The following is a 26,083-nucleotide window of genomic DNA, read 5'->3' as shown; positions in this document are numbered from 1 at the left end:
AATTAATGCAGGTAGAGTCGAGTCGGGAATTGTATGTTTAGAATACATCGCTGATTACGTCGCTTTGTGTTTATTTGAAGTAACAAAATGTTGAATATGACATAGATACTGCAATTAGATACTTTGTTGTTAATTAAGTAAATATATATATCCTGCGGGGTTACATAAGGAAGTTAATGTCGCTTCTGAATGTCAGCAATCAGCCTTGTGGGGGAGCTGTGGTGAGTTAACTTGGGTTTCGATACAAATATCCATATCCGAGGTAGTATCACTATTGGATCGATACTAAACTCGAGAAAATCGATATTTTCGTTGAAATATGTGTTTTGTAGTTTGTGGTATTACTTTGAAGAATAAGGAGTTGGACACAGGAGGGATTTAGGAGAAAAACGACAAAAAAACGAGAAACAATCGTTTTTAGAGTTGTGTAATTACGACCCAATGCTAAACAAATTAATAATGGAAATCAATAATAAAATTGTCAAGCTGTTTTGAATGCTGTGGTGATTTTGTCTTTGATTTTTTAATCGTGGCAACAATTTTCTACCAAAAAAAATCGTTAAAAGACAGAAATGCTAACTAATTCAACGAATGTAGTTAAAAGGTAAGCGGTATCGAAAACTGTATCACTGAATTAACTTGGCAATCGACACTAAAAAGTACTGTATCACCCGCCTTTAGTGTTTACTAGAGAGAAGGAGAGAGGGCGAATGGAGGGAGGGGAAAGAGAGAGCGAAAGAGAGGGAGAGAGAGAGTGGGGGGGCAGGCTCGAAAACTTTTCACTTGTGAGGATCCACAGAGGACGAATGCGTGTGTGTATGTGTGTGTGAGGGAGAGAGAGAGAGTGTGTGTGTGTGTGCTGGAGAGAGGGCGACCATGCAGGTAAAAAGGCATTATTAGCTAATTGCTGGCAACTTCATTAAACGCGGATCGGATAACTGCTGCCGATGCAGGGGGGGGTGGCGGGGGTGTCGAGCTAGAGAGTGGCCTGCAACCGATAGACGATCGACGGATTGTTTCGTTGACTAACCTTTTATAGAAATATAACATTAAATTCCAAACTTTTCTCCCCCCCCCCCTCTTCGTACACCCACCTATCTCTGTTTAGCTGTGTGCTGTTTCGCTATGCTTTGCTGTTATTAGCCCCCACCACAACCACCGTCGATGCGTTTTAATTACTATAAGCTTTTTTATTTTTACATTTTAGATGAGCATGTGTTGCACGGCATGGGGGATTACAAGGGTTTTTCTGGAAGGGGGGGTGGGTTAGCAAGGACGCGTCAAAAAGGAGGTCTGCAAAGGGGGAGGAGGGGTGAGGAGTGTTTTCTAACACATCTGTAAACGGAGCCCAAGCTCATTAATTAAATGGCTTTAGTCAAGCTAGGCCTCAATTTGCGCTGTTGAGCAGCAGCAGCAGCAGCAGCAGGAAGAGCAGGAAGCGGCGGGCGGTGCAAGCGCTACATGCCCGCTCGGCGAGGCACAATCAGCGGGGTAAGGCGACAACTCGAGGCCGAGGTGTTTGAATCCGGAGCCAAGGGGAGCGTGTTGTCTTGTCGTGGGTGCGTGTGGGTGTGTGTTTTGTGTGGCAGTTGTTACCAACCTGGAGATCTCAAGCAAAAGAGAGACGAGACTCGCCCGTCTGAGCTTAATTATCCCAGGCTAGCTAACAAGCTATAGCTAGCAAAGTGACACGACTCGAACTCCCGTGTTTGTGTTTACGAGCGATCGGCTTTTTTAGCCGCACTTTTTAACCTCTTTTTAAAAATAAATCACCCCTTTCGCAAAGGTATCCGCTTCAATACTTGGTTAATTGTCGATAAACCGACCCGGAGACACCTCAGTACCGCGACGTTAGTACTTGGGGCTTGCTAGCTAGCTAATTGATTCACGTCTGCTAGGCACAGCTAATTAGACTGCTCGCTAATTAGCTCATTTAAGCGCACGGAACGACAATCAAACTGTGTCTGTTGTTCGTTTGCAACACTGGTAGGCTTCTTTGGAAACAAATCTCAAATTGATGTGCGAATGTTGTGTGTTCATATTCGACCCTGCTAGCTTGCTAATTGGCGTGACGAGGAAGTGAGGATTGCAGTGGAGAGAGTTCGCCTCATGGGCAAGTTTTGTGCTGTCTTTGTCGCATTTTGGAGCCTTTAAAATGCATCTGTGCGGTGTGGTAAATGTGTAGGAGTATATGTTTTAAAATAAAGACGACACAAAAGTTACTTGATCGTGTTTTTGGAAAGCATAAGTGGGATATACAGTATTAAAATGGACACGCTGTTTGGCAATGGAGTTTGTGCTTTGTATTATTGATATTCCGTAGTAATACAACTCTATTGTTACACTGATGACTAACATTGTGAGATTTTATACTGTATTGATTGTTATTAGATTATGCAGGTGTACCTAATGTGTAATAACAAGCCTTTTCCTATTCTATATGAAATGCCACACTGTACTTAGATACTTTAAATAATCTATTAAATAATACATAGAAAGGAGTATTGTATGTGGCAGTTGAACACACTTTGTTCCATGACACTAGTTGAATTCCTACATAAACACTTACCCAACAAAAGAAAGCCTGAAATCGTAATTAATGGTGTAGGCCTGAATAACATTCCTTGTCATAAGTATGAAGTCATACTAAGACTAAATATGGTAAGAATATTTGCCGTTTGAAGTACTCCATCATGTTATGAGTTAGTAATATCTGCCATTACTGTACTTAATATTCTTGACCTTGATTGGCCCCAGTATTATATAGCACTAATTGCACAACCATTGTTACTAAAAGTGCTTCAAAGTAACAATAGTTTAACTACACGCAAATAAATTAAAACTATTAAAGCCTGTCTGTACATAATAACACATTAAAGATGCACAAGATGGTCAAAAATTATCATTTTAACGTCAAAATTTGTTGGGGAATGCGTAATTTGTTCCTTTATAAGGAACCCTGAGTTTGAATTTGTTTTAATAATTTTTTTTTTTATTTTTAGGAGGAGTCTGGGGAGAAGGCGAGCAGCAACAGCAATGGGACAGCGGAGTGGCTGTGCCCTTTGTGCCAAAAAGGGCAAGCGGACAGAGCCTCCCTGTCTCAACACCTCACCGGCCAACACAGCGTGCTCCGGACGTGTATTGACAAACTGCTAGACATCGTAAGTATGACACTGCCTGACAAACCTGACTGACATTGTCATAACTCATATCTAATATCATCGCGGTTTAGCCAGTTCTATTGGTATACATAGTAAAATAGAAAACATCAAAAAGCCTATTCCGTTGCAACAACACAGTAATAATATTTTTTTTTTAATGAAATTGCATTTATGTTGACCTAGACTAATCTGAAATTCATTTAAATGAGCAATTAATTTAAATTTTTTAGCATTGGGGTGTTCTAAAACCTTTAATTTGTAGTCTATATCCACTAGAATTAGTTGTACAAACAATTGCTTGTTGTTTAAATGCTACAAAATAAGAATATTGTGCATGATTTATTAGTTTAAGTTTAATAGCGCACGCTCAAAGCAGGAAGAGGCGGGACATAATGCATTCAAAGATCGGTGCCCTCTAGGCAATTGGAGGAACCCGCAAAATTTAATGTTTACTGTCATCCAGCATTAGCGGACTATTGAGAGTTTGACAGCGGTGACAAAGTACAGTTTGCGTACGATGCCACCATTAGCCGTCATTTTCCATCCTTACACACAAGCTCGCCGGTTGCGCGTCAGGATGAAAGCAGTCTTCTTACGTACTATATGCGTGCCTTTAGGGGTAATTTTGAAAATGAAAGACGTAGCATGCCTGCTATGTGTAATACAGCCCGCACAGCAATGAGTCACACCCAAGATCAGCGCCATTGAAGAACTATTTTGCATCTTAACAGCAGTTGTAGGACTTGCTGACTTTTTAAAATTTTTCCTTTTAACAGTCTGTTCTCACACAAGAGGCGAGGCAGGAAGAGGGAAAAGGCGCTTTATCTTCAGGTAAGTACCCGAGTCATGAACATGTAGTACTCTTAACATCAACATGAAGTAATGAGCAGTGTTTGCAAAGTAATTAGTTACTTTTTAGAAAGAATTTGGATTATCTTTGTAGTAGCCGTTAATGTTTTATGAGATTAGAGTTACAACGGACACCAAGAAATTATTTGCTTTGGGACATAACGTACACGTCACATGTATGTTCTTGCCTTTCACATCAAACTGTTGAAGCAGCGTCGGGTGCTTCCATACTGAAGACGCCATTTTTAACTCTTTTTATTTAAAGCAAATGTTTAAATTTTCTTACATTACATTACATTAGACTTGTTGAAACCAGTAGAGACCCTGCACCTAATTCGGTCTAGACCAAGTTGCAGAGAGAGACAAGCTAAGGATATATCCAATCACAGCTATTTTAGCTGCGTGTCTGGGGGGGGGACGGGTGTCGGGATGAGTTACAGAGGAGATCCAATCATAACTACCGTCTTTACGAGGTGGGGCAGTTTGTGTGCCGCAATATTGTAATTGCAAGTTCCACGGCGACAGCTCGGAGAACAAGACGTTGTGTAAACCATGTCGAGCAATTATCGCCACTAAAGACGCAATTAACTAACGTCAACGGGCGTGTCAGTCTGCACGACAATTTCTTATTTTCATATGTTGATTTTTATTGCTGAGACAGAACAGGGTTGAATTATAGATGTCTAGGGCACTACGCAGAGTTATTTTAATACGTATATTAATATTATCAATATCAGGTAAAATAATATAACACAAATGTTACTGTGAGATTGACTTATTAAGATACTTTGCAGAGAGCCTAAATAAATATGTTTAAGGAAAAATTTAAAGATATTATACTTAACATTTTAGCTAATGAAATGTAGTGTCGTTTTAATTGGCTATGTCTTAATCAACCAGCCGTTATAGTAATCCCTCATTGGTCACGGTTAATTAGTTCCAGACCTGAACCGAAGTTAATTTATTTCAAGCATAGAAAACTTTTTTTTTAAAAACATTTTTAGAGCTCTCTAGGCATAGACTAACACCCCTATAGTCATTACACTTACAGCAATAGTGGGCATATGAAGAGCAAATAAGCCATTTAAGACATCAATAAGGCTTGCTATAAATGTGTTCTCCAGGGGAGCTAAGTGGCGGGCAAACAGGAAGTGACATTGAGTATGTATAGTTCAGGTTTAGCTTGGACTGGATTACTGGTAGTAGCCGTGTTTTTTAAAAGGGATTTTTATTTTTGGCAGTTGAGATCATTTAAACTTGTGGTTGTGGTGACCTAGTCTGGTGCTTGTGTGTCTCACAGTAACATTACTGATACTGTGTATAATTCACAGTAACTTTTTAATTAATTCAGCCATTTTTATGCTTGAAAATGCTTAATTTAGTTAAATATATATAACATTTGCTTCAATATGAATATTTTAGGACTAATAGACACTAGCAATGATGTGCTTATGTTAATTTTGTTAGACGTCCATGTAGAAAGATTGAAAGCGATTATAAATGGCAAAACATATGTTAATTTGAACCGCGTAGTAAGTTTTTTATCTGGGCGTCTTGTTTTGACTGAATAATATGTGACATTTATTGTCTTTATTCCATGTTTCTGTTTTTTTTCCAGCTGCAGTTTGGACACAAGAGAGGCCATCTGAAAGCATCGCCTCAGAACCCTGCCAAACTAGTTCCGACGCCACCCATCGCGATAAGGAGATGGAGGAAGACAGAATGTTGGACGAGGAGGGAGGTGAAGCTGAACCGCAGCCAGAAGATGAGGCCAATGAAATCCCAGAAGCCAAACAACAGCAAAATGCGGCTGAAAACGAAGACGGCGGCAGTCCAAAGTCGGCTGGTAAAAACGGCGTGCCCGGCGAGAATAACGCTCTCTCGTTCAAATGCAGCGCCTGCCTGGAAACGTTTCCCAGCAGAACTGCCCTGAGCGTTCATTATTACTCGGCATCGCACATTCAGAAAATGACGACGATGCAAAGTGGCGACGCCGACCCCCAATCCCCTTCCGCCGCTGCCCTTTCTCGGCCGTATGTCTCAAACAAACCGTACCAGTGTGCCGTGTGTCGAGTCTCGTACAATCATTCCATCACGCTCGAGAGCCATCTGAAGTCGGTCTTGCATCAAACCCGCAGTAGAAGTGCTGCAAACAACGCAGTCACACTCGGTAGTAGTGGAAGCAGTACCAGTACTCCAAACACTGCAGTGAGTACTGCTGCAAGTGGAAGCAGTCAGCTGGCCGCCGCCACCGCTAACTGCGCTACTCCCGGAACAATAATGGCGCCCTCAGCCGGAGATGCGGAGCAGACCCAAACTTCACAAGCGGCCCCCTCGCTCATCACCCCACCCGTGGCCTCAGCTCAGGCGGTCTCAGCCTTTCTCACCCTCCTCACGTCCAGCCCGAGCGCTCTCTCGCACCCCCTCATCCCGTCCCTGTATGCGCCTGGCGCCGGTGCAGACGCAGCTCAGATTGTGCCTCAGCCTCACATGGTCATGCCCTTGATCCTGAACGGCCTCCAAGCCCAGCAAGCCCAGCAATGCCCCGAGAACCAGCAAGGACAGCTCCTTACCCCGTGTGTGCCATTTGTGGGTCTCAACGCAGCGCAGCAAGCCCTCCTGACCCAAAGACTTAGCATGCTACAGCACCAGTGGCCCCCTGTTGCTGTTCCAGCTAACACACCAGCAGCCCCGGGTGAAGCGAAGCTGCTGGACGGGGTTAGCATCAAGACCGAGGAAACCGATGAAGAGATTTGTCCTAATACACAAAGCAAAGACAAGGATGAGAGTAACGACGATGTTTGGAAGGCGCCGACCGATAGCAAAACCCCGACCGACCACGAGGACATGGAAGTTGACAAACCGGCAAGTCCAGGTCCCTCCCCGGTCGCCATGACAAAGAGCGTCCATAACAACAACAACCCCTCACCCTCTCCGTCAATGCCTAGCAACCCGAGCTACAGCCCTGTACATTTAAACCTTACGCTCAGCCCCGATTCCACCCCTCAAAAATCACACGCAACCGCCAGTCCGGGTGGTTCCGTCGGTACCCCAAAGTCCAGCCCCGTCGCCTTAACCAACCAGTCCCGCCTCCGTTGCAGTAACTTGGGAGCAATTTACCCAGAACTTCCGGCGTTGTCCGAGTTTCAATCCGAGGTTCTTTGGGCTTTCTTTGAATCGCGAAGCGAGGCGGATGCGGCGAGTCCTCCCCGCGAGGACTGCGAGGCGCTGGCGCGAGAGGTGGGGCTTTCCGAGGAGGAGGTGCGCAAATGGCTTTGCCAGGCCAGATATACCAAACAGAGACAGAGGGCGGAGCTCGCACACCAGCAAGGATTGTTGGGATCGGCGAGGGCCGCTCAAGGCAGCGACAACGACTACGACGATGAAGAAAACTCGCTGATTATAGCGGAAGAAGAACTGGACGAGGACGAGGAGGACGCTGATGATGTGTCAGGGAGTCAGGCGGTGGATTTGTCGAGTTCAAGTTGGCATCGCCAACAGAAAAGTTCAGGAAAGGAAGGCCAGGGAGATGCCTGCTTGACTTCTGACTCGGAAAATGAGGTCTATACCTCCGTGATTGTGACGGACGAGGAAAGTCAGAATGAAGGTCTTCAAGAGGCTCCAGAAAGCCCCGTTAAAGAAGTGAAACGTGAGGTCCAGTGTGAGAAGGGGGCCATCGGAGGAAAAGTCCTGCGCTCCACAACAGTCTTCCTCTCGGACGCAGAGGACGACGACGACGACGAAGAAAGCGGAAACACACACAGATCCAGGAAGAAAAAACGAAAGGGGGACTTCGAACATGAAGTGGAGGTGAAGCGAGAGAGACAGGACCCGGATGTGGACCTCGAGTTAGAAGCCCAAGCGGATCCTCCAAGTTCACAGGCCTTCTCCATTGACCGGATTCCAAGTGCCGCTCTTCACTCGCTCCCTCTGTCTCTAACTCCTTTTTCCACGCCATTCCTGAGCCCTTACGTCCTCTCACTCCCTCCGTCATTAGTCGGAGTCGGGAGCAAAGTGCCGGTCTTCACGAACACGCCCACCGTCACCAGTTTCTCCAGTTCCCTTCTCTCGCAGTCGCTCTCTTCCATCAGCCAAACTTCTCAATATTTGTCAAATGGCGGCGACTGCGAGACCGCGCTGGACCTCAGTATGGGAAAGAACAATTCCTCTTCCTCTCAGGCCGATAAAATCTCCGTACAGAAAGGGCAGTTGCTGGACGGGCTCGGCCTGAGGCCCACATCCCAAGGTCTGGTCGTGGTTCAGGTTAAACCGGAGTCTCTCACCACCATGACCGCTTCGAACACTTGCATGACTCTGGTCAACAGCAATAACCTGACAAAGTCTGGTCATTACACGAGGCCGGTCGAGAAACCGAATGCAGCGCTTTTAGTTAAAGACGAGGACAAGGAACGTGGGCAGCAACAGCAGCGGCGGGCCAAAGGGAAACGATACCACGATATGCGGCGCTCGAGGACCATCATTCAAGCGGACCAACTCGACGTGCTCTACGGATGCTACTTCAAAGATCCGAACCCTGGGAAAAATGAGTTTGAACAGATCGCGGAATGGGTTCACCTTCCGAAGAAAGTTGTCCAGATTTGGTTCCAGAACATGAGGGCGAGGGAACGCAAGGGCGAGGTCCGATTCATCAGCGACGGAACCCTGGCGGCCGTCGGTAAACCCCTCATCAAATTCACCTGGCCGCTTTCCAAACCCATTTTTTCCAACAAGCCGGTCACCAACAACGCGGCGAGCATCACCGCCGCCCCGATTGTGCGCACTCTCAAGACCGAGTCCAAACCTGCGGCCGCGCCGAAAAAATCCACGCCGGTTCCGATCAAGCCCAAGGAAGTGGTTTCTTCCTCCGGCGGATCCGTGGCGAGCGGTGGCGCCTCTGCAATGCCAAAGACCAAGCTCGAAACCACCAGCAACGTCACCATGGTCAAAGTTGTAGCACCCCTAAAGGACCCCGTCCCCATCGCCCCGAGACCTGCTGAACAGAAGCGATTAGAGGCGAGCGAGGAGGAAAAAACCGATGAGGAGGAAGACGAAAACGAGAAGGGTCCCCCGGTGACAAACCGTATGGTACCCAAAATGGTGATGACGTCTGTCAACAGTAGACGGCCGCCGCCCCAGAAACAGAACGGCCTGAACTACTGGACCACTAAAGTCCCCATCAAGATCAACACTCTTTCCCGGGAGCAACTGGGTCTTCCGACACACACTCGCACCATCCCTCCCCCTCCCACTCCCAGCATCGCACCCGTCAGCCCGAACATCCCGAACCCGGCCAAAGTGGCCATCCCGGTTTTGAGTAAATCGGAAAACCGCTTCCTCAGCCACTCTTCCAGCCGCAGGCCACGCACGCACTTGTCCTGCTTGCAGCTTTACATCCTGCAGTCCTGCTACGAGACTTGCGCCCACCCCAACGCCATAGAGTGCGAGGCCCTCGGCACCGCCCTCAACCTGCCCCTCAAGGTGGTCCAGATTTGGTTCCAAAACACCAGAGCTAAGGAGAAGCGATGGAGGCTGCAGCAAGAGAAACTGGTAAGGCATTTCAGAATTGATATACGGTCATAAAAGGTGCGATGATATTCATTTTTTTCCGTTTGTTTTTGTCTGCCCCCCCGCCCCACATCTGCGCTTCAGTCTCTATCAAGCGGTGGAAAAGTGGACATGAGCTCAGGAAGTTACCTGCATTACAACGCTCTCAAAGCCAACCGTCCCATCCTGCCCAGACCCGTTCAGATGACAGTCACCGAATCTCCAACCTCCCCGGCGAGCGGCCAGTCGACGCCGAGCGAGACCCTGACTGGCTGCTGCAATGCCTGCAAAGTCTCGTTCAAATCCGGGGCGGCCGCCAGGGCCCACGTCTTTTCCCCGCATCACCTCGCCATGCTGCGAACCACTGACTTTGGCCAGCCCACGACGCTCGTCAACAAGAACGGAACCGGCAGCGCCCTAGCCAGCTCCGGCGCCAGTTCCGGAATCGAAGTGGTCATCGAGTGTCCTCCGTCTGCGGCCACCAGCAACAGCTAAAAAAAAAAACTCAGATCAGGATTGGTCTGCACACTGACTATTGGACCCGTTTGGGCTCCTCAAATTTTAATAAACGAGTTTGAGCACTATTCCTCACAACCTAACTTGCTTTTTTTTTTTTTTTTGGCTTTTTCTGCACCTCCATATCCTTTTTCTGACGACTCAAATGGACTCCGGAATCAAACAGAGCTTCTGAGTGATGGACAATACCTATTTTAATCTCCCCCCCCCCCCCCTTTCTTCTTCTCAAGACCTTCCTTTACAAATGGCGAAGGTATTCAAACTTGTCATGCTTGAGACTGCAAATGCGCTTTTGGATGCGGCCTGCAGGCCCAACAAGTCACTATTTGGGATTACAGGAAGTAGTCGCAGTAATAACTTTCACTTTGCGCCTGTGGAATTTTTTTTTTTTTTAAATCTCCAGAGGAAATATTGCTTGGTTATAACATGAATGGACTGAACAAATGTGACTTGTCACCCTTTTTAATTTGCTACGGGCTAATGTGGTCTGGGGAGTGTTTGCGTGTGTACTCATTTGGGAATACTAGAGGTACTTTAGAGAGATAGACGAGGGCTTTTAACTTTCCTCCCCCCCCATGTATAGTTTTCATGACAATCCAAACACAGGTTGTAGAAAAGACAAAAAAAAATCTTGGCATACCGCACTTTGACACATTTTACATAGATTGAAATGTTTTTAAAGCATTCTAATGCAAGTGTCTTTTTATGGAAAGATGCATTCATGCATGTTGGATGCCTTAATATAAATTGTGAAATAAATTGATTCTTTTTTTTTTTTTTTGCTAGTCTCTTGAAACATGTAAGCATAGTATTGTGCAAGAGGGTATAAACATGGAAAAGAGCTCTGCCCCCCCCCCCCCCCCCTCCCCTCCCACAATGGCTTTTACACTTTTGGGTGCAGGGAGAGGAGATCTGAATGTCATTTTTTTTTTTTATAGAACATAGCAAATTCTGCCTGTAAACATGTCGCCAGCTTTTTTCTCCCCCCACCCTCTCTCTCTCAGCCAAGGATAAAAAAAAAAAAAATCTTTCAAATTTCTGATCCTGTGGATTTCTATTCTATTTCCCCACCCAAATGATGTATTGTGTTATGTATATGTCTCATTTTGACCGCCTTAACGAGGATCCTCATAGGTTTTTCTCAATTGAAACCGATTTTGCAAATAGTATAAATTGCTCTACAAACCAACCATACCCCCCCCACCCCCCACCCCCTAGTTGCCAATTCTGGTCATGCACGTGCTGTGAAATCGACATGATCTGTTCAAACCAAACAAGGGAGGAAGTTGGCTATTACTAAATATCCTTAAGGCACTAAATATGGATACTCCATTGTTGGAAGTACATTTGGGGAACATTTTTATCATTTTGACTGAGAGCTAAATAAGATGGTGCTGTGTTGAAGGACACACAACTTACTAAAGATGTTTTTTCCTTCAGTTTGTATATTCATGTTACTATTGATAGTTTTAACAAAAATGCAAACCTAAAATGATCTTTTTTGTAAATGAAATATATTAAAAAATAACTGATATTCCAAAGTAATCTTTTTTTTTTTTTCCGCTTTCTGTCATTATTACAAAAAAAAGAAAAAGAAAACCAAAAAGCAATCTTGAGGTGGCGGTTGGAGCAGGAGATGTGTTCACAAATGCAAACTGTAAAGAACATCCCACGGCTTGACACTTGCACTAAGTCCACTATATTTGCACAAGCTACAGACATTTCAAAAAAAAAAAAAAAAAAAAAATCAAAAAAAAAAAATCGAACACAGCCATCATAAATGCAAACCGAAAAAGTTACTTGGTGTGTCTTTCAAACAAAGACCGGTGTTCTTTCGTGAGTTCTACGATGTTTTGTCTGTTGGAAACTATCTTGTATGTAAAAAAAAAAAAACAAAAACAAACAAAACAAGGGTATGAGTGCTTGAACCTCAAGACTGGGATAACACACACAAACACAAACACGGTGTTGCACTGTCCAAATTAGACTAGCGTTTTTAAATGGAGATCTGCTTTTTATTATCTTACATTTCATTGTCACTTTTAATTATCACTATTGTTATAACTCTTCTACTTATTACCATTAACTACTCATGCTGTTTTGATTTACCCGTTCATTATTATTTTTATGCCACCTCTCTGCTCAGACCGAGTATGGTATTCCTCTGAATATTGAACAATAATAGTGGCAGTGTTGTTATGTATTTGTTAGACGCCTGATTAAGTTTGTTCCCCCCCCCCTCTTCCCCTCCTCACTGTACCTTGCTTTTTTGTGTTTGGTCTCCATTATGCTTTCTTTGATATACAGAAAAATAAAATCAGTTCAACATGGTAAAAAAAAATAGCGTGGGGACTGTTTTTTACTTGTCTTAAATGCACACATAAATATTTTATAATCTGCTATAAACAGGAAATTAAGAAGAGAACGCTGATAAATGGGCTCTTTAAAAAAATTGACAAGCAGAAGCCTAAGCCAATCAATAGTGTTTTTCTTGTTAACCAATCGGTTTGTACTTGTACAAATGGGTGGGACCGAATTATTCAACGACCAATGAGAGTGACGCATTGTGTTTGGTGACACGCTACTCTTAACCGGAAGTACGTCGCCGCCGTAGTCGCACACGCCATGTTTTCGTCATTTCTGCTCAGTTAATTAACAAAAAAGTAGTCGATAATTTGAGCGGTTGCATGGACGACGTTTGACCAATGTTTCTACGTTCGCTTAGGTATGTATTCTTCTGTCTAATCTCTGTAAAAAAGCTTAGCACTGCGAACTTTTGACCCACTTTTGCTTTTGACTGCCTCTTATATTTGCTTTCTTTATGGTCTCTCAGACGGCTTAAGGTATATTGCAAAAAGCTATATTATTCCAAAACATTTTTGTTGTTAAAATTAAACAATAGCATTGTATAGTCAACTAATGGCAGCTAATTGCACACCTGAATGCAATACACACAGAATATTTGTCACTACCGCTGGTGACCACTTGATGGCGGTATTGCTCTTGTATTGTCATTCACGAGTCCTAATAGAGCACTTATTTCCTAATATTAGGAATAATCACAGGCTTTCGGAAATATTTTTCTTGTATTTTATCCTGTGATATTTTAAAAGTATTAATACGGTTAAGTAACTTGGGTTGAATAAAAAAAGAAGATATATATGGAGTAAATTTCCCTACTGAGGGACGAATAAAGGCATATCTTAAATGTGTGATTTGTCTCCCCCTTATGGCAACGAGAAGTAATCTGTGATAAAAGGCCAGCTCAGATCAAAGGTCAGTATATAGTAGTTATTTTAGTGTAAATTAAATTATTTATTCTGTTTTTGTGTCACGTGTCTGTTTCCCTCCAGGCTGAGGCCAAAGGCAACGTGACTCGTCGCATGTCGTTTTTGAAGGATGCTAAAAGCCCCTGCAAAGCCTGTCAATCAAATCAATTTAGCATGGAGGCCAGCCGACGAACTTGGAAGTGACGCATCAAGGCCTGCTGAGCTGGGAACCTTGCAAAGCGGGGGAGATCAAGGTTGCTGTTTTATTACGCTCTTGACACTTGATTGCACAATCGGGCCACAGGGATGGCATTGAAGAGTGTGTGTGTGTGCGTTGTAAATATACAGTAGAAAAAAGGCGGAAACTGCTCTTGAGTGTACTTTTCAGTAAAGGAGAGGCTTTGAATGACTTCACCTCCATTAAAACCCAAACAGTGCTTCCATTCAGGGAGTATACAGTATTATCTATCACTGGCGCCTACACACACACACACACACACACATACACACAAACTTCTGTTTGCATCCCTGCCTCTCCTTGTGTGCATAGGTGTGTGTTATGCCTTATTTCTGCCTGAAGGCCATCTTGCTTCATCTTAAAAGTAGCGTTATGATTAAAGATCGACCGATACATCAGCCGGCCGATATTTGCGTTCTTTACTTGAATCGGTATCGGCCGATTACACGCGTGGGTTCGCCGATGTATTTTTCCGCCGCATTATTATTTTCAGACAGGCATCCGTCGGGCAGCTTTGTGCTTAAACTATGACAGAAATGTTTTGCACAAGGTTGAATATTTATTCATTTTAAAGTTGATAATCCCGTTTAAATGTGTGTTCAGTGTTTACATTTCAATAAATTTGTTTAAATTTGAGACCTGTAATATTTGTTATTATTGTCATTTTTTCATGTAAATTGAGGGAGTAAAAGCAAGAAAAATCGGCCATCGGCTAAGGCTGATGGTAAAAAAAATCGGTATCGACATCGGCCCCCAAAAAAACATATCGGTCGATCCCTAATTATGCTATTGGGGTCATAGGTATGCTGGAGCCTTCATCATAATAATAATAATAATAATTAATAAATAAAAATACATTTACAAAAGTAAAAAAAAAAGCTATCAGACACATTTAACTGCTACTATTTGCATTTGAGTGCTTAACTTTTGTGCCAAGAAAGTAATCCACGGTGGTCACCACACAGAGCTCCGCTCCATTGTGTGGCCGGTTTCGATTCCGAAACAAAAGACCGACCGACAAAGCTCTCAGCGAGATGGTTACACAGTGATCAGAAAGCAATGATAGAGCAAACAAGGCGCATGTCAACAGAAACTCCTGCTTCAATAGAAATTGCGTGTACTCAAGCAAGGGGGTGGGGGGTCACCCGGGGGTCGATGCTTTTGTCTTTTTCATGCAGTACAGCTGATGTTGAATCTATGGCAACAGAGCTTTTTGTGTGTGTGCCACAGGTGTTTACTGCTCTGTTTGCCGGGACTTTATCACATGACAATGTTTGCTTACACCTTTTTTATATTTTTTTACAGCTTCCAGCTCCAACCGTAAATTCCTAACCGTGAAGTCTTATCAGCACCAGGGACAACGGACTAATTCAGACTTGGATGTGGCAGAAAATTGCATTGTATTAGGTGAGTACTTTTACTTTAGTTTTATTCAACAAATTCATTTACCTTACTGTGGATGCTTTAGGGATAATTGCTTTGAATTGGAAACAACTTGGAACCTACCATATTGGTCATATTGGAGCTACCAGGGTTGTTAAGTCAAGTTCCCTAAACTGATCCCTACACTGTACAGTGAATGGCATCCACACCGCCTTTAGGTCCCTAAACTGTTCCCCCATGCCTACACTACAAAGTGAATGGCATCCACACCGCCTTTAGTTCCCTAAACTGTTCCCCCATGCCTACACTGCAAAGTGAATGGCATCCACACCGCCTTTAGTTCCCTAAACTGTTCCCCCATGCCTACACTGCAAAGTGAATGGCATCCACACCACCTTTTAGTTCCCTAAACTGTTCCCCCATGCCTACACTACAAAGTGAATGGCATCCACACCGCCTTTAGTTCCCTAAACTGTTCCCCCATGCCTACACTACAAAGTGAATGGCATCCACACCGCCTTTAGTTCCCTAAACTGTTCCCCCATGCCTACACTACAAAGTGAATGGCATCCACACCGCCTTTAGTTCCCTAAACTGTTCCCCCATGCCTACACTGCAAAGTGAATGGCATCCACACCGCCTTTAGTTCCCTAAACTGTTCCCCCATGCCTACACTGCAAAGTGAATGGCATCCACACCACCTTTTAGTTCCCTAAACTGTTCCCCCATGCCTACACTACAAAGTGAATGGCATCCACACCGCCTTTAGTTCCCTAAACTGTTCCCCCATGCCTACACTACAAAGTGAATGGCATCCACACCGCCTTTAGTTCCCTAAACTGTTCCCCCATGCCTACACTACAAAGTGAATGGCATCCACACCACCTTTAATTCCCTAAACTGACTGTTCCCCATGCCTACACTGCAAAGTGAATGGCATCCACACTGCCATTAATTCCCTAAACCGTTCCCACATGCCTACACTGTAAAGTGAATGGCATCCACACCGCCTTTAGTTCCCTAAACTGACTGTTCCCCATGCCTACACTGCAAAGTGAATGGCATCCACACTGCCTTTAGTTCCCTAAACTGACTGTTCCCCATGCCTACACTTCAAAGTGAATGGCATCCACACTGCCATTAGTTCCCTAAACCGTTCCCACATGCCTACACTGCAAAGTGAATGGCATCCACACCGCCTTTAGTTCCCTAAACTGTCCCCCCATGCCTACACTGCAAAGTGAATGGCATCCACACTGCCATTAGTTCCCTAAACTGACTGTTCCCCATGCCTACACTGCAAAGTGAATGGCATCCACACTGCCATTAGTTCCGTAAACCGTTCCCACATACCTACTGTGTTATGTAAACTGCATCCACACACCCCTTTCCTTAACTGTTCCCACAAGACTACACTGTTGGAAAAAATGCATCCACACGGCCCTGCATTCCCTACAGTGTTCCCACAGGATGTGAAATCCACACGGCCCTTGGTGTGATTCATGAGAGACGTGGCCTCTCTCCTTGTCCCCATCATTACCTGCAGTTCCATCTTATCTCTCAGGGGTCAGACCTCACCCCCACCCCCCAGTGCCATTTACATGCATATACGTAGAGAGGGATGTGTGGGGGCAATTATCCTTGGCTAAAAAAAACCCTGTGTTGTTGCTCCACTGGAGTCTCTCCAAGAGCAGCAGACTGCCAGTCCTCTGTGCTGTCTTATCATCCATAAAGATGAAATGATGGCCATCATTAGCGGGCGCCACTAAACGTGTCATCATAACACGCCCTTATGAGCGTACAGGTGACTCCCGGGTTTGTCCGCTAACTTCTGGCTCAACTGGCTTTCTAACGGCGTTCTGTAGACAGAAGCCAAGTCAAACGTCCGTAAGTAAGAACCCGGGTCACGGTCTGCTGCGTCCCGGCGCTCCCCTCCCTGAATGCCTTCACGCAGAGAGGCCTTCAAGTGCACACGTGTCAACATGGAGATGACTACAAACCAGCGGAATGAATGAATGAATGAAAATGAATGGGCGCTCGCAGACAAAAGCCTTGATTCATGCCCGCCACAGAGGTCCTCATTAGGGAGGACTGGGGGAAGCTCGGCCCAGTCGGAGCAATTAGCGGGCCTTGTTTAGGTCACATGTTGTTTGGGTGGATGGGAGGACGCTGGCTTCGAACTGTGCAGAAATAGATGATGCACTCGCGTCACTGCCACTTCCTTGCCTCTCTGCTCAAAGTGCTTGGGATTCGATTGGTCCGCTGCGTTCACGTCGAAGGCGTGCGCTGCTTGGGGAAACTAAAACGACTACATTAACTTTAGTTAGTGCCGCAAAGCATGCTGGGGAGCCAGCGAGGCACCCAGTTAAGTAACTACTTTTCCTAAATGTCACTTTCAAAACTTTCCAGTCAGAAATTCATACTTAATATGAATATGAGAGGGGGACGGGGGGGCATGAAGCAGGTCACTGCCTGGGTGTCACTTTCAGATAAGATAAAATAATTAATTTTTAGTAGAACTTTAGTAGATTTTGTGCAAAAAAAATTCATGTAATTAGTACTAAAGATACAAATTTAATCTGTATTAAAAATAAATAATCGTCTTTTCTCACAATCTGGGGTCATATTAAAATATTCTGTGACATTTTTTATTTTTAGGGTATTTTTAAAAATGTTATCAAATTGAAGATACATAAATTTAATCTGTATTAAAAATAATCACAATCTGGGTTCACATTAAAATTTTCTGTGACATTTTTTATTTTTAGGATATTTTTAAAATGTAATCATAAATTGAATTAATCATAAATGAAGTGTGTTTATACAAAAGTATACGACAAATGGACTGCCAATTACAGATAAGGCTGATTAGCATTAAAGCTACAGACACATACATTTATTATTATTAAAGAAAACCAACCCAAGCACTTTGGCGACAGAGGCAAGGAAAAACTCCCCGCATGTTTGTCAACAAATCTCTGTAACCCATGGCAACAGGGGTCAGGCGTCGCCCATGGCGACAGCCACAGTTTACATTCCTCATATAGACGAGATGGAGGCGGGGATTCCCTACCAGCCGTCGCCTTGACGACCAGGACGCAAAGCGCTTAAATCCAACCAACGACCCATTGAGTCTACGATGCATCGCCACCTCCACGGATACATCCACGTGGACGAGCACACGGCGAGATCTCCATGTAAGGCGCGGTGCACGGTGAGGTCACATGAACAACACTCTTTGATGTGCACCTGACACTTACGGACAAAAGTATTAGGAATTCCGGTCATTCACACGCGCCTCACAAGATGGCGGCGAAGATGAAGGCTGTTATTGTCGCTTGACCGACATTCAAAGGGAACCCCCCTCTGTGCGCACAACTTTTATTATGTTTATTGTCTGCGGGTTTGCATGACATGATAGTTCATGTCATATCAGCAGTCGTAATGATAAGAGGTGCATGCGAGATTACCCGAGTCTGTCTCTTTGGAGACTTCCTACAAAAGCAATCCTAGCACGGTTCTACCGGAGAACATCCTAATGCTCACATTCCTCCCTTTCTTCCAGGACTTTGAGTGGCCTGTGGTGGCCCAAAGTGCCATCGGGGGTCACAGTGATTGTGAAACATGCGGGCGTGATGCAAGGAAGCCAAGCGGGCCCACTAAGCACGGAGGAGGGAAGAAAAACACACTCCTCCCTTTTCTGTGGCTGCATTGTCTCCTCTTGAGGCAACACACACACACACACACACAACACACACACTCCAAGAGGTGCGGCAGGAGAAGACCTGATCTAAGGTGGTGCCATGGAGGAATTTGAGGTCCGGAGGGGCTGCGGGATCTTCCCGTGGTGGTGATTAAGCTTCACGATGGCTTCCACTGTGGAGTTTGCCTACTCGCTGCTGCTGCTTTGCAGCCTGGGAACCAATCACGTGATCACCGCAGGCTGTTTGGGCAAATGCTGCGGCGGCGGCGCCAGAGACATGAGGTGCACCTCCACGGACTGGAGGATGGACCGTGGCTACGGGACGTGTTACTGCGACGAGGGCTGCGCCGGGACCAAAGACTGCTGCTTGGACTACTTCACGCTCTGCCCAGGTGAACGCAAACAAACACACGCCATCACCTGCCGCATCACATGACAAGGCTGAGAACGAGCGTTTCAAATCATTGCAAATATTTGAAGAATGCCATTAAGTCAATCAGTTTAAGAGAATGTTAAATCTGCTTACGTCATCCATGGAAAACACACTCGGCTTTTCAGGCGAGGCAAAGCACCCACAAGGGGACCCGAGTCCAGGTTCAGCCATGAGGCGCTGTGGAGGGTACCAGTATAACCACTGAGCTAGGAATGAACACTACTGGGACAACAACTCAGAGTCTAGCACTTAACTTCTTTTTACACTTGTATGACTATATAGGACCATTCTAAGCAACATTAATATTTTCATAGCATGAGGATTGTTATGATTTGTTATGATACATTGTCCTCGGAATTACCATTTTGTGGTAATACAGTATTTACCCCCCTCCCCCCCAGCTCAGGCCTGCACAGTGAGCCCTTGGAGCTTCTGGAGCGGCTGTGCCGAGGCGTGCCGGCCTTCCTTACGGCTCAGAATCCGTCACGTGGAGGAGCGGCCCAGCAACAATGGAGAGCCCTGCCCCACCCTGGAGGAAAGGGCCGGGTGCATGGACTACAGAGACCACCAGGGCCTTGCATGTGGAATCAGCTCGGGTAAGCACAGGTTACTAGTGTCTATATGTACTGTACTGATGGACTTATTATTATTATTATTAGGTCCTGCATTCATCACTAGCATGGAGTTTGGCAAAGGGAGGCCTAAGCAAGACAACTATGGACGTCCTCTTCATCCTGGGTTGGTTTCCATATTAACTTTCTTAAATCAATTACTAAGATATTACACTGATTTGTAGTGGAGCCCCTGCAGGGGTAAAAGTTGTTTAAAGTATTGACTTGTCACAACAGCACCACCCAGTGTTGAAACTAAGAATTACACCACCCATGCTGGATGTGCATATAAACAACTTTGTGTCTTCTGGCAGTTTCTGTGTGGAATTCTCCCTGGAGTCGCGCTCCCCCCACTGCACAGTGGAGAACAGGCCCCACACATACTGGATGCGCTACTTTACAGAAGGCTTTACGGTGTGTGTGGCGTGCAGCCCCCCCGCCCTGAGCAACAGCAGCGGCGGTTGCCAAGGAGACGGGCAGGAAACGGACAGGTAGGGAAGCTCAACCTTGTGTGGCGTGTGTGCGGTCCAGTTAAACACGTGTCACACTTTTGTGTTGCAGCGATGCGGTGCTGCGCTGGCAGGCGGTGGGGAACCCTCGATGCAGCGGCACGTGGAGGAGGATCCGGAAAACGCAACGCTGCAACTGCCCGCCGCAGCACAGTTTCGTCTTCATCTGATCAACAAGCACTTCTCTACTCTCATTGGGTAAGAACATATTCAGGGATGGATCTCTTACGAAGCAGTGCAGCTTATACACCGTACTGATATTATCATCTTTGTAAAGGATGCAGCTGCTTTTCACTTTTTATTCACTCAAACAAAATATGGAATATATACAATCACACGCCCTCTGGTGGTGAGTAAGCCTATTACAGCAATACAATAGAGTAGAAGGGATGAGCTAATGATTTCACATACTTACATAATGTCTCCAAACTTTGTACATTAAAGATGTTGAATCCGTGCCAAATGCGGCAACGCCACTAAAAAAAAAGGTCCCTCCATTAGGTAAAAACGGTCTTTTGACAGCTAAATGAAAAAGAGTCACATGCACCCCCAAGGGCGGCCATGCTGGCTGTGGTCATTTTTACCCGAGAGGCCAAATCATCAACAAAGTGCCATTTTTAGCGAATGATGTAAGAATGTGAATGTATCATCTGCTTTTTTTTTTTTTTGGAACGCTGCACATATTTGTTCTCTTGCAGAAAGGTGAGGAAAGATGATGCAATGATGTCTAAGCTAATGTTTCTTACTTTCTTCTCTAAACTAGCATGTTAGGGTCACTATAGGCTCCCTTGTATGGAAAATGTATGATTGACAAAATTAAACTTTATACAGCAATAAGTATTCTGATTCTTTTTTTTCCAAGTAACATATTCAAAAGTATATTTATGGGTCTGTTGCACACTGTTGCAAACAGTAAAAAGTACTTATAAAAAGCTGTCGGTACTAAATAACAAATTTGTCTTTACATGGTTAAGCCTTTTATAACAAAATAAATGGTAACAAATATATACATACAATATATAACACTGTTCTGTCCAAACTCTTACTTTCCCTTTCCTGAACATTATTAATTGGGTATTTATTGTCCAGGTAGTTTAAGGTTTGGAGTGTGTAAAAAAAAAAAAAGAACCCAACCATGACGTTAACAGTAAGGTACGTCCCAAAAACAGGAGGGTGCCTTATACCCCGAATACGTACTGCGTTCAAAACGTCTTCAGTCGACTTTATTATCCTTCACCAGGATCCTCCATCTGTCTTTCAGCATGGTGCCGGTGCGGCCCTCGAAGTCGTCGTCCAACAGAATTCGAGACCACTTCCCCACGCCGTGATGCTTGACGCCATCTTTGAGTTTCTTGTCCAATTCATAGGTCCATTTCTTAAAAAAAAAAAAAAACCCAAAAAGGATAAATACCAAAATAGAGCAGTGTATTTGTAAATGCAGGTTATGGGGCTGCCTTCCAAACTCACCGTATGTGTCTTCCTTTTTTTGAGAACTGAAGTATTTGTGCTGTCTGGAATCGGAGAAATAAGACGCTTTAGACGACAACCAAACAGGACAACGAGATGCAACGTCTACCTTTTAAAGTCGCTGGTCTGGTGCACATTTTACTCTCACCTTGTCCTTCCCACACATCTGCTTTTGTGGAGAGAAGTTTACGTTTAGACCTGCTGGGGAAAAAAAAACAAAGAATTGAAAGTGCACGCCATCTAGTGGACATTAAATGTAAAACAGTGTACAAATACTCTGTCCTTCAGCCCGTTCCTGCCTGATAAGAGTGTCATTATTCATACCGGGTATCATCTGTCTGTGAGAGCGGCTCGTCCTCTGGAGCGTCGACATTGGGCTTTTCCTTGCTGGTGGTCCTGGTGTTTCTTTCCAGCAACCCTGTTAGCAAAATGTTTACCCTCATTCAAGTTCAGACTTGAGTGAAATGTACTACCTTGCGCTGATGTACTCGGAAGACAGATGTACACGTTCTTCAAGGCGGCCTGAAGATTGTGTTTTGTTCTGCTGGGACAGTGCAATACATCAACAACTACACCGGTCACATAAAACACTTATTTCCTACTTTGTCTCCTCCTTCTGCGAGTCGTCGACCTTCTCTGGGCGAGATGTGTCCTCTGTTGCCATGGCGTCCTTAGCATCCACACTCTGGACCGTCTTTATGGCTTCCTGAATGATGGTATAAATGATCTTCCCTCATACCTTTCCAACACAATTAACTTTTACATCAAAAGGGTGTTGAAGTCGTGCCAAATGAGGCTAAACCAATGAGGCACGCCATTAAAACGGTCTTCAAGGTCCTTCTCAATTATGTAAAAACATTCTTTTGACACGCACCCAGAGGGCGGCCATGCTGGGTGTGGTCGTGTGCCCTTCCAAAACATTGTGAGGCCAAATAGTCAATTAAGTGATTGTTAATTCATCATGAATAAAAAAAAGAATCATCCATTTTCTATACTGCAGCGGTATGCTGGAACCTACCCCAACCATCAGAGGCGCTGTTGAATTCCCGTACCTTAACAAGATAGTCTGATGGATTCTGGGCCAGGTAGGTGTCCAAATATGACCGCACCATCTCCAGTAGTCTGCTGAAGGTGAAACCGGTGAGGAACAGGTTGTAGGTGTCCGTCTCGGCCACTATGGTGGAAAGCTTTTCTAGCACTGTCTGTGTGTAGGAAGACGAAACTTACTATTCTATTTCAATGAACGCAGGACAATAATTAAAATGGCCACCTTGTTGATGCTGGCATGCTCTTGAAACCACTTGAGGGCGAAGGAGGCTGAAGTTTTATCACCTTTTTCCAAGCACATGACTACAGTCTGTGAAAAGACCAATTTAGTAAAGCCGCAGTATTTGAATTAGGATTTCAACAACTTTAACAAGCCCCAATGAATAATTAAAATCAATCATTAAACAACACCTATACTGAGACGTTTATATTTGCTTTCTGTTGTAAGCAGGCGACCCACTCCTTAAAAAGTAACTAGTGACTTTCTTCTGACTACATTTAAATACTTTAACACTTGTGTAATATAAAAACTAATTGAAAAAAAAAAACAAATCACAATATGGCGGCGATGTTATGTTTTTTACACGACAGTGCCCGGATGTAACATATCTGAATAATGTCATTGTTTTACACCCGTCAAAGTGCCCGGATGTTTACACCCACCAAAGTGCCCGGATGTAAGATACTTGAATAATGTGATTGTTAGCGCACACCACGTCAGTGCCCGGATGTAAAAATATCTGAATATGTTTACACCTGTCAAAGTGCCCGGATGTAACATACTTGAATAATGTGTTTGTTATCGCACACCACGTCAGTGCCCGGATGTAAAAATATCTGAATATGTTTACACCTGTCAAAGTGCCCGGATGTAACATACTTGAATAATGTGTTTGTTAGCGCACACCACGTCAGTGCCCGGATGTAAAAATATCTGAATATGTTTACACCAGTCAAAGTCCCCGGATGTAACATAATTGAATACTGTGATTGTTTGCCCACACCACAAAGTGCCCGGATGTACCATACCTGAATCATCAAGAGAACGGTGACGGTCCCAAATAAATTGTCATCTCTCACAGTCTCTTTGAGTTGAAACCACACTTTGTACGCAGACATGAGAGGCATCAACTTGTCGTCCTCCTCAAAATGAGTGTCTATATCCGAACACAAAGCGATGAAGCACAATGAAAACCGACAAAAGTGATGCTTTCGCTTACCTATCTTCTTCCCGTGCATGACTCTGTTGAGGAAAGCACATATGTTCGTTTTCTCCTTCGATTTTCCTCCTTTCAGCGAGGCTTGCTGAGAAACGGCTGAGGAATGAAACGCACAAAAATGAGCTAAACGCGCGAGTAAACTTGTATCAACTTTATTGAGCGAACGGAAACTTACACTGGTAGGTAGAAACGGCGTCTTTGAATGCTTCATAGTTTCCCGCCTTAAAACGACGACATACATTGACAAAAAGGAAGTCCAGAATCCACTTTGACGCGACAAGGGAGGCCTGGTTGAAGCATTCGTCGTCCTCACTCATTAATGCACGCTTTCTGTTTCGAACTTGTGGGTCCATGTTGGCTTTTCCTTGTTTGAATTGCCGCGACCAACAGCTGCGTTCATATACATATACTATATTGAGTAAAAACACAAGAGCGCCCTCCACAGTCTGGGAGGGTAACTGCACCATCTTACACTGAACTACTGGTTGTTTGGCAATGTATTACGGTAAATTATACGCAAATAAAATGTGTCAATCAATTATCAATTTTGGACAATACAGTACAGTAAAATGGAGAATACACAGCAAGTTTGAGTTATATATACATTTATTTGTTATTCTGCATATGCTAATAGACGTCATGGGAAAAAAAAGATGCTCTACAGAAACGTTGACATACATTTTGTACCATGACAAAGTGTTGTCCGTGGCCACATGATCATAATGGACGACGACATGCATACAAAGATGTGGCTTGAAACAGTCTCAGAAACGGTGACGATCTCTTCAGCCAGGACATGTTGGTTAGTGGCAGAATGCACAAAGACAGCTTATGAACGATCGGGAGCATTCTCGCAGAGAAAATAAACACAACCTTTCAACCCGGTACACTCATCCGCTAGCATGGTGAGGGCTATTCAACTAAAACCGTCACATGACCTAAAAACAGCAGGATGCTCTTGTCATATATACGGCATCTTTGAATGCTGCATTTACAGCCGTTTCGTCAAAACAGCAAACCGCACCTGTCAAAGAGAGGATCTTTGTCTAGTGTTCGTGTCATAGGTCATTACAAACAGCGCGCTCCTGTCATATAAATGATCTTTGACTAGCATTTTTGTGACAGGTCCTCAAAAACTGCAGAAAGCTTCTATCATTTTGAGGATCTTTGAGAATTTTTTTTTTGCCAAATTCTATCATTTTAAGGATCTTTGAAGATCATCTTTGCAGCAGATCTTCAAAAACAGCAGAATGTTCCTATTGTTTGGAGGATTTTTACATGATATTTGACAAATATTTTTGCAGGTCATCAAAAACAGCAGAATTCTATAATTTTGAGGATCTGTGGCGACCATTTTTGCAGTAGATCCTCAAAAACAGCAGAATGTTCCTATTGTTTGGAGGATTTGGACATGATATTTGAGAAACATTTTTGCAGAAGGTCCTCAAAAACAGCAGAATTCTATCATTTTGAGGATTTGCGGCGACCATTTTGCAGTAAATCCTCAAAAACAGCAGAATGTTCCTATTGTTTGGAGGATTTGGACATGATATTTGACAAACATTTTTGCAGAAGGTCCTCAAAAACAGCAGAATTCTATCATTTTGAGGATCTGTGGCAACCATTTTTGAAATAGATCCTCAAAAACAGCAGAATGTTCCTATTGTTTGGAGGATTTGGACATGATATTTGAGAAACATTTTTGCAGAAGGTCCTCAAAAACAGCAGCATTCTTCTATCATTGTGAGGATCTGTGGCAACCATTTTTGCAGTAGATCCTCAAAAACAGCAGGAAGCTACTATCACTTTGAGGATATTTGACAAACATTTTTGCAGAAGGTCCTCAAAAACAACAGAATTTTGAGGATGTACTGCAAAAATGGTTGCCACAGATCCTCAAAAACAGCAGAATGTTCCTATTGTTTGGAGGATTTTGACATGCATTTCTGCACATGTGTTAAAAAACAGCAGAACACTCCTGTCATATTGAGGATCTTCAACTGGCTTTTTTGCAGTCAATCCTCAAAAACAGCAGAAAGCTCCTATCATTTTGAGACTCTGTGGCAAATTTTTTTGCAGTAGATCCTCAAAAACAGCAGAATGTTCCTATAGTTTGGAGGACTTTGACATGCA

The 26,083-nt window shown here is 44.2% G+C and overlaps 3 protein-coding genes across 12 annotated transcripts; 2 read left to right on the top strand and 1 right to left on the bottom strand.

Moving 5' to 3' along the window:
* Window positions 1-80: 80 nt before the first annotated feature.
* On the top strand, window positions 81-11,981 carry zfhx2 (zinc finger homeobox 2). Of its 3 annotated transcripts, none has more exons than XM_058060157.2 (5): window positions 81-221; window positions 3,003-3,161; window positions 3,938-3,992; window positions 5,629-9,557; window positions 9,660-11,981. In XM_058060157.2, the coding sequence occupies exons 1-5, from the start codon at window positions 177-179 to the stop codon at window positions 10,047-10,049; spliced, it is 4,578 nt and encodes a 1,525-aa protein (XP_057916140.2). In that variant the 5' UTR covers window positions 81-176; the 3' UTR covers window positions 10,050-11,981. The 3 variants fall into 3 exon arrangements, with proteins under 3 accessions (XP_057916140.2, XP_057916142.2, XP_057916141.2); XM_058060159.2 differs by lacking the exon at window positions 81-221 and adding an exon at window positions 757-882; XM_058060158.2 differs by lacking the exon at window positions 81-221 and adding an exon at window positions 1,286-1,491.
* Window positions 11,982-12,670: 689 nt separating this feature from the next.
* sbspon (somatomedin B and thrombospondin type 1 domain containing) lies at window positions 12,671-22,296 on the top strand. Of its 4 annotated transcripts, XM_078792358.1 has the most exons (8): window positions 12,671-12,795; window positions 13,314-13,346; window positions 13,424-13,593; window positions 14,883-18,174; window positions 18,526-19,055; window positions 19,498-19,692; window positions 19,756-19,834; window positions 20,022-20,202. In XM_078792358.1, exons 5-8 carry the CDS (start codon window positions 18,827-18,829, stop codon window positions 20,200-20,202), a joined length of 684 nt encoding a protein of 227 aa, XP_078648484.1. In that variant the 5' UTR covers window positions 12,671-12,795; window positions 13,314-13,346; window positions 13,424-13,593; window positions 14,883-18,174; window positions 18,526-18,826. The 4 variants fall into 4 exon arrangements, with proteins under 4 accessions (XP_078648484.1, XP_078648483.1, XP_078648482.1 ...); XM_078792357.1 differs by lacking the exons at window positions 12,671-12,795; window positions 13,314-13,346; window positions 13,424-13,593 and adding exons at window positions 20,269-20,414; window positions 21,306-21,372 and having other exon boundaries at window positions 15,538-18,174; window positions 20,022-20,198; XM_078792356.1 differs by lacking the exons at window positions 12,671-12,795; window positions 13,314-13,346; window positions 13,424-13,593 and adding exons at window positions 20,269-20,414; window positions 21,478-22,296 and having other exon boundaries at window positions 15,543-18,157; window positions 20,022-20,198.
* Window positions 21,294-24,457, bottom strand: terf1 (telomeric repeat binding factor (NIMA-interacting) 1). 5 transcript variants are annotated; one of them, XM_058060177.2, is made up of 11 exons: window positions 24,126-24,457; window positions 23,951-24,046; window positions 23,760-23,887; window positions 22,954-23,040; window positions 22,736-22,885; window positions 22,286-22,389; window positions 22,157-22,227; window positions 22,008-22,101; window positions 21,832-21,881; window positions 21,684-21,727; window positions 21,294-21,591 (listed from the first exon to the last, which is right to left on the bottom strand). In XM_058060177.2, the coding sequence occupies exons 1-11, from the start codon at window positions 24,415-24,417 to the stop codon at window positions 21,430-21,432; spliced, it is 1,278 nt and encodes a 425-aa protein (XP_057916160.2). In that variant the 5' UTR covers window positions 24,418-24,457; the 3' UTR covers window positions 21,294-21,429. The 5 variants fall into 5 exon arrangements, with proteins under 5 accessions (XP_057916160.2, XP_057916159.2, XP_057916158.2 ...); XM_058060176.2 differs by having other exon boundaries at window positions 21,832-21,884; window positions 24,126-24,454; XM_058060175.2 differs by having other exon boundaries at window positions 21,793-21,881; window positions 24,126-24,450.
* Between the last annotated feature and the right edge of the window lie 1,626 nt (window positions 24,458-26,083).

Source organism: Doryrhamphus excisus, linkage group LG7 (assembly GCF_037039965.1).
Source record: "Doryrhamphus excisus strain RoL-2023G ecotype Guam linkage group LG7, RoL_Dexc_Guam_v1.1, whole genome shotgun sequence".
NCBI lineage: Eukaryota > Metazoa > Chordata > Actinopteri > Syngnathiformes > Syngnathidae > Doryrhamphus > Doryrhamphus excisus.
The sequence above is the reverse complement of the archived record's forward strand: the minus strand, read 5'-3'. Positions and strand labels throughout refer to the sequence as shown.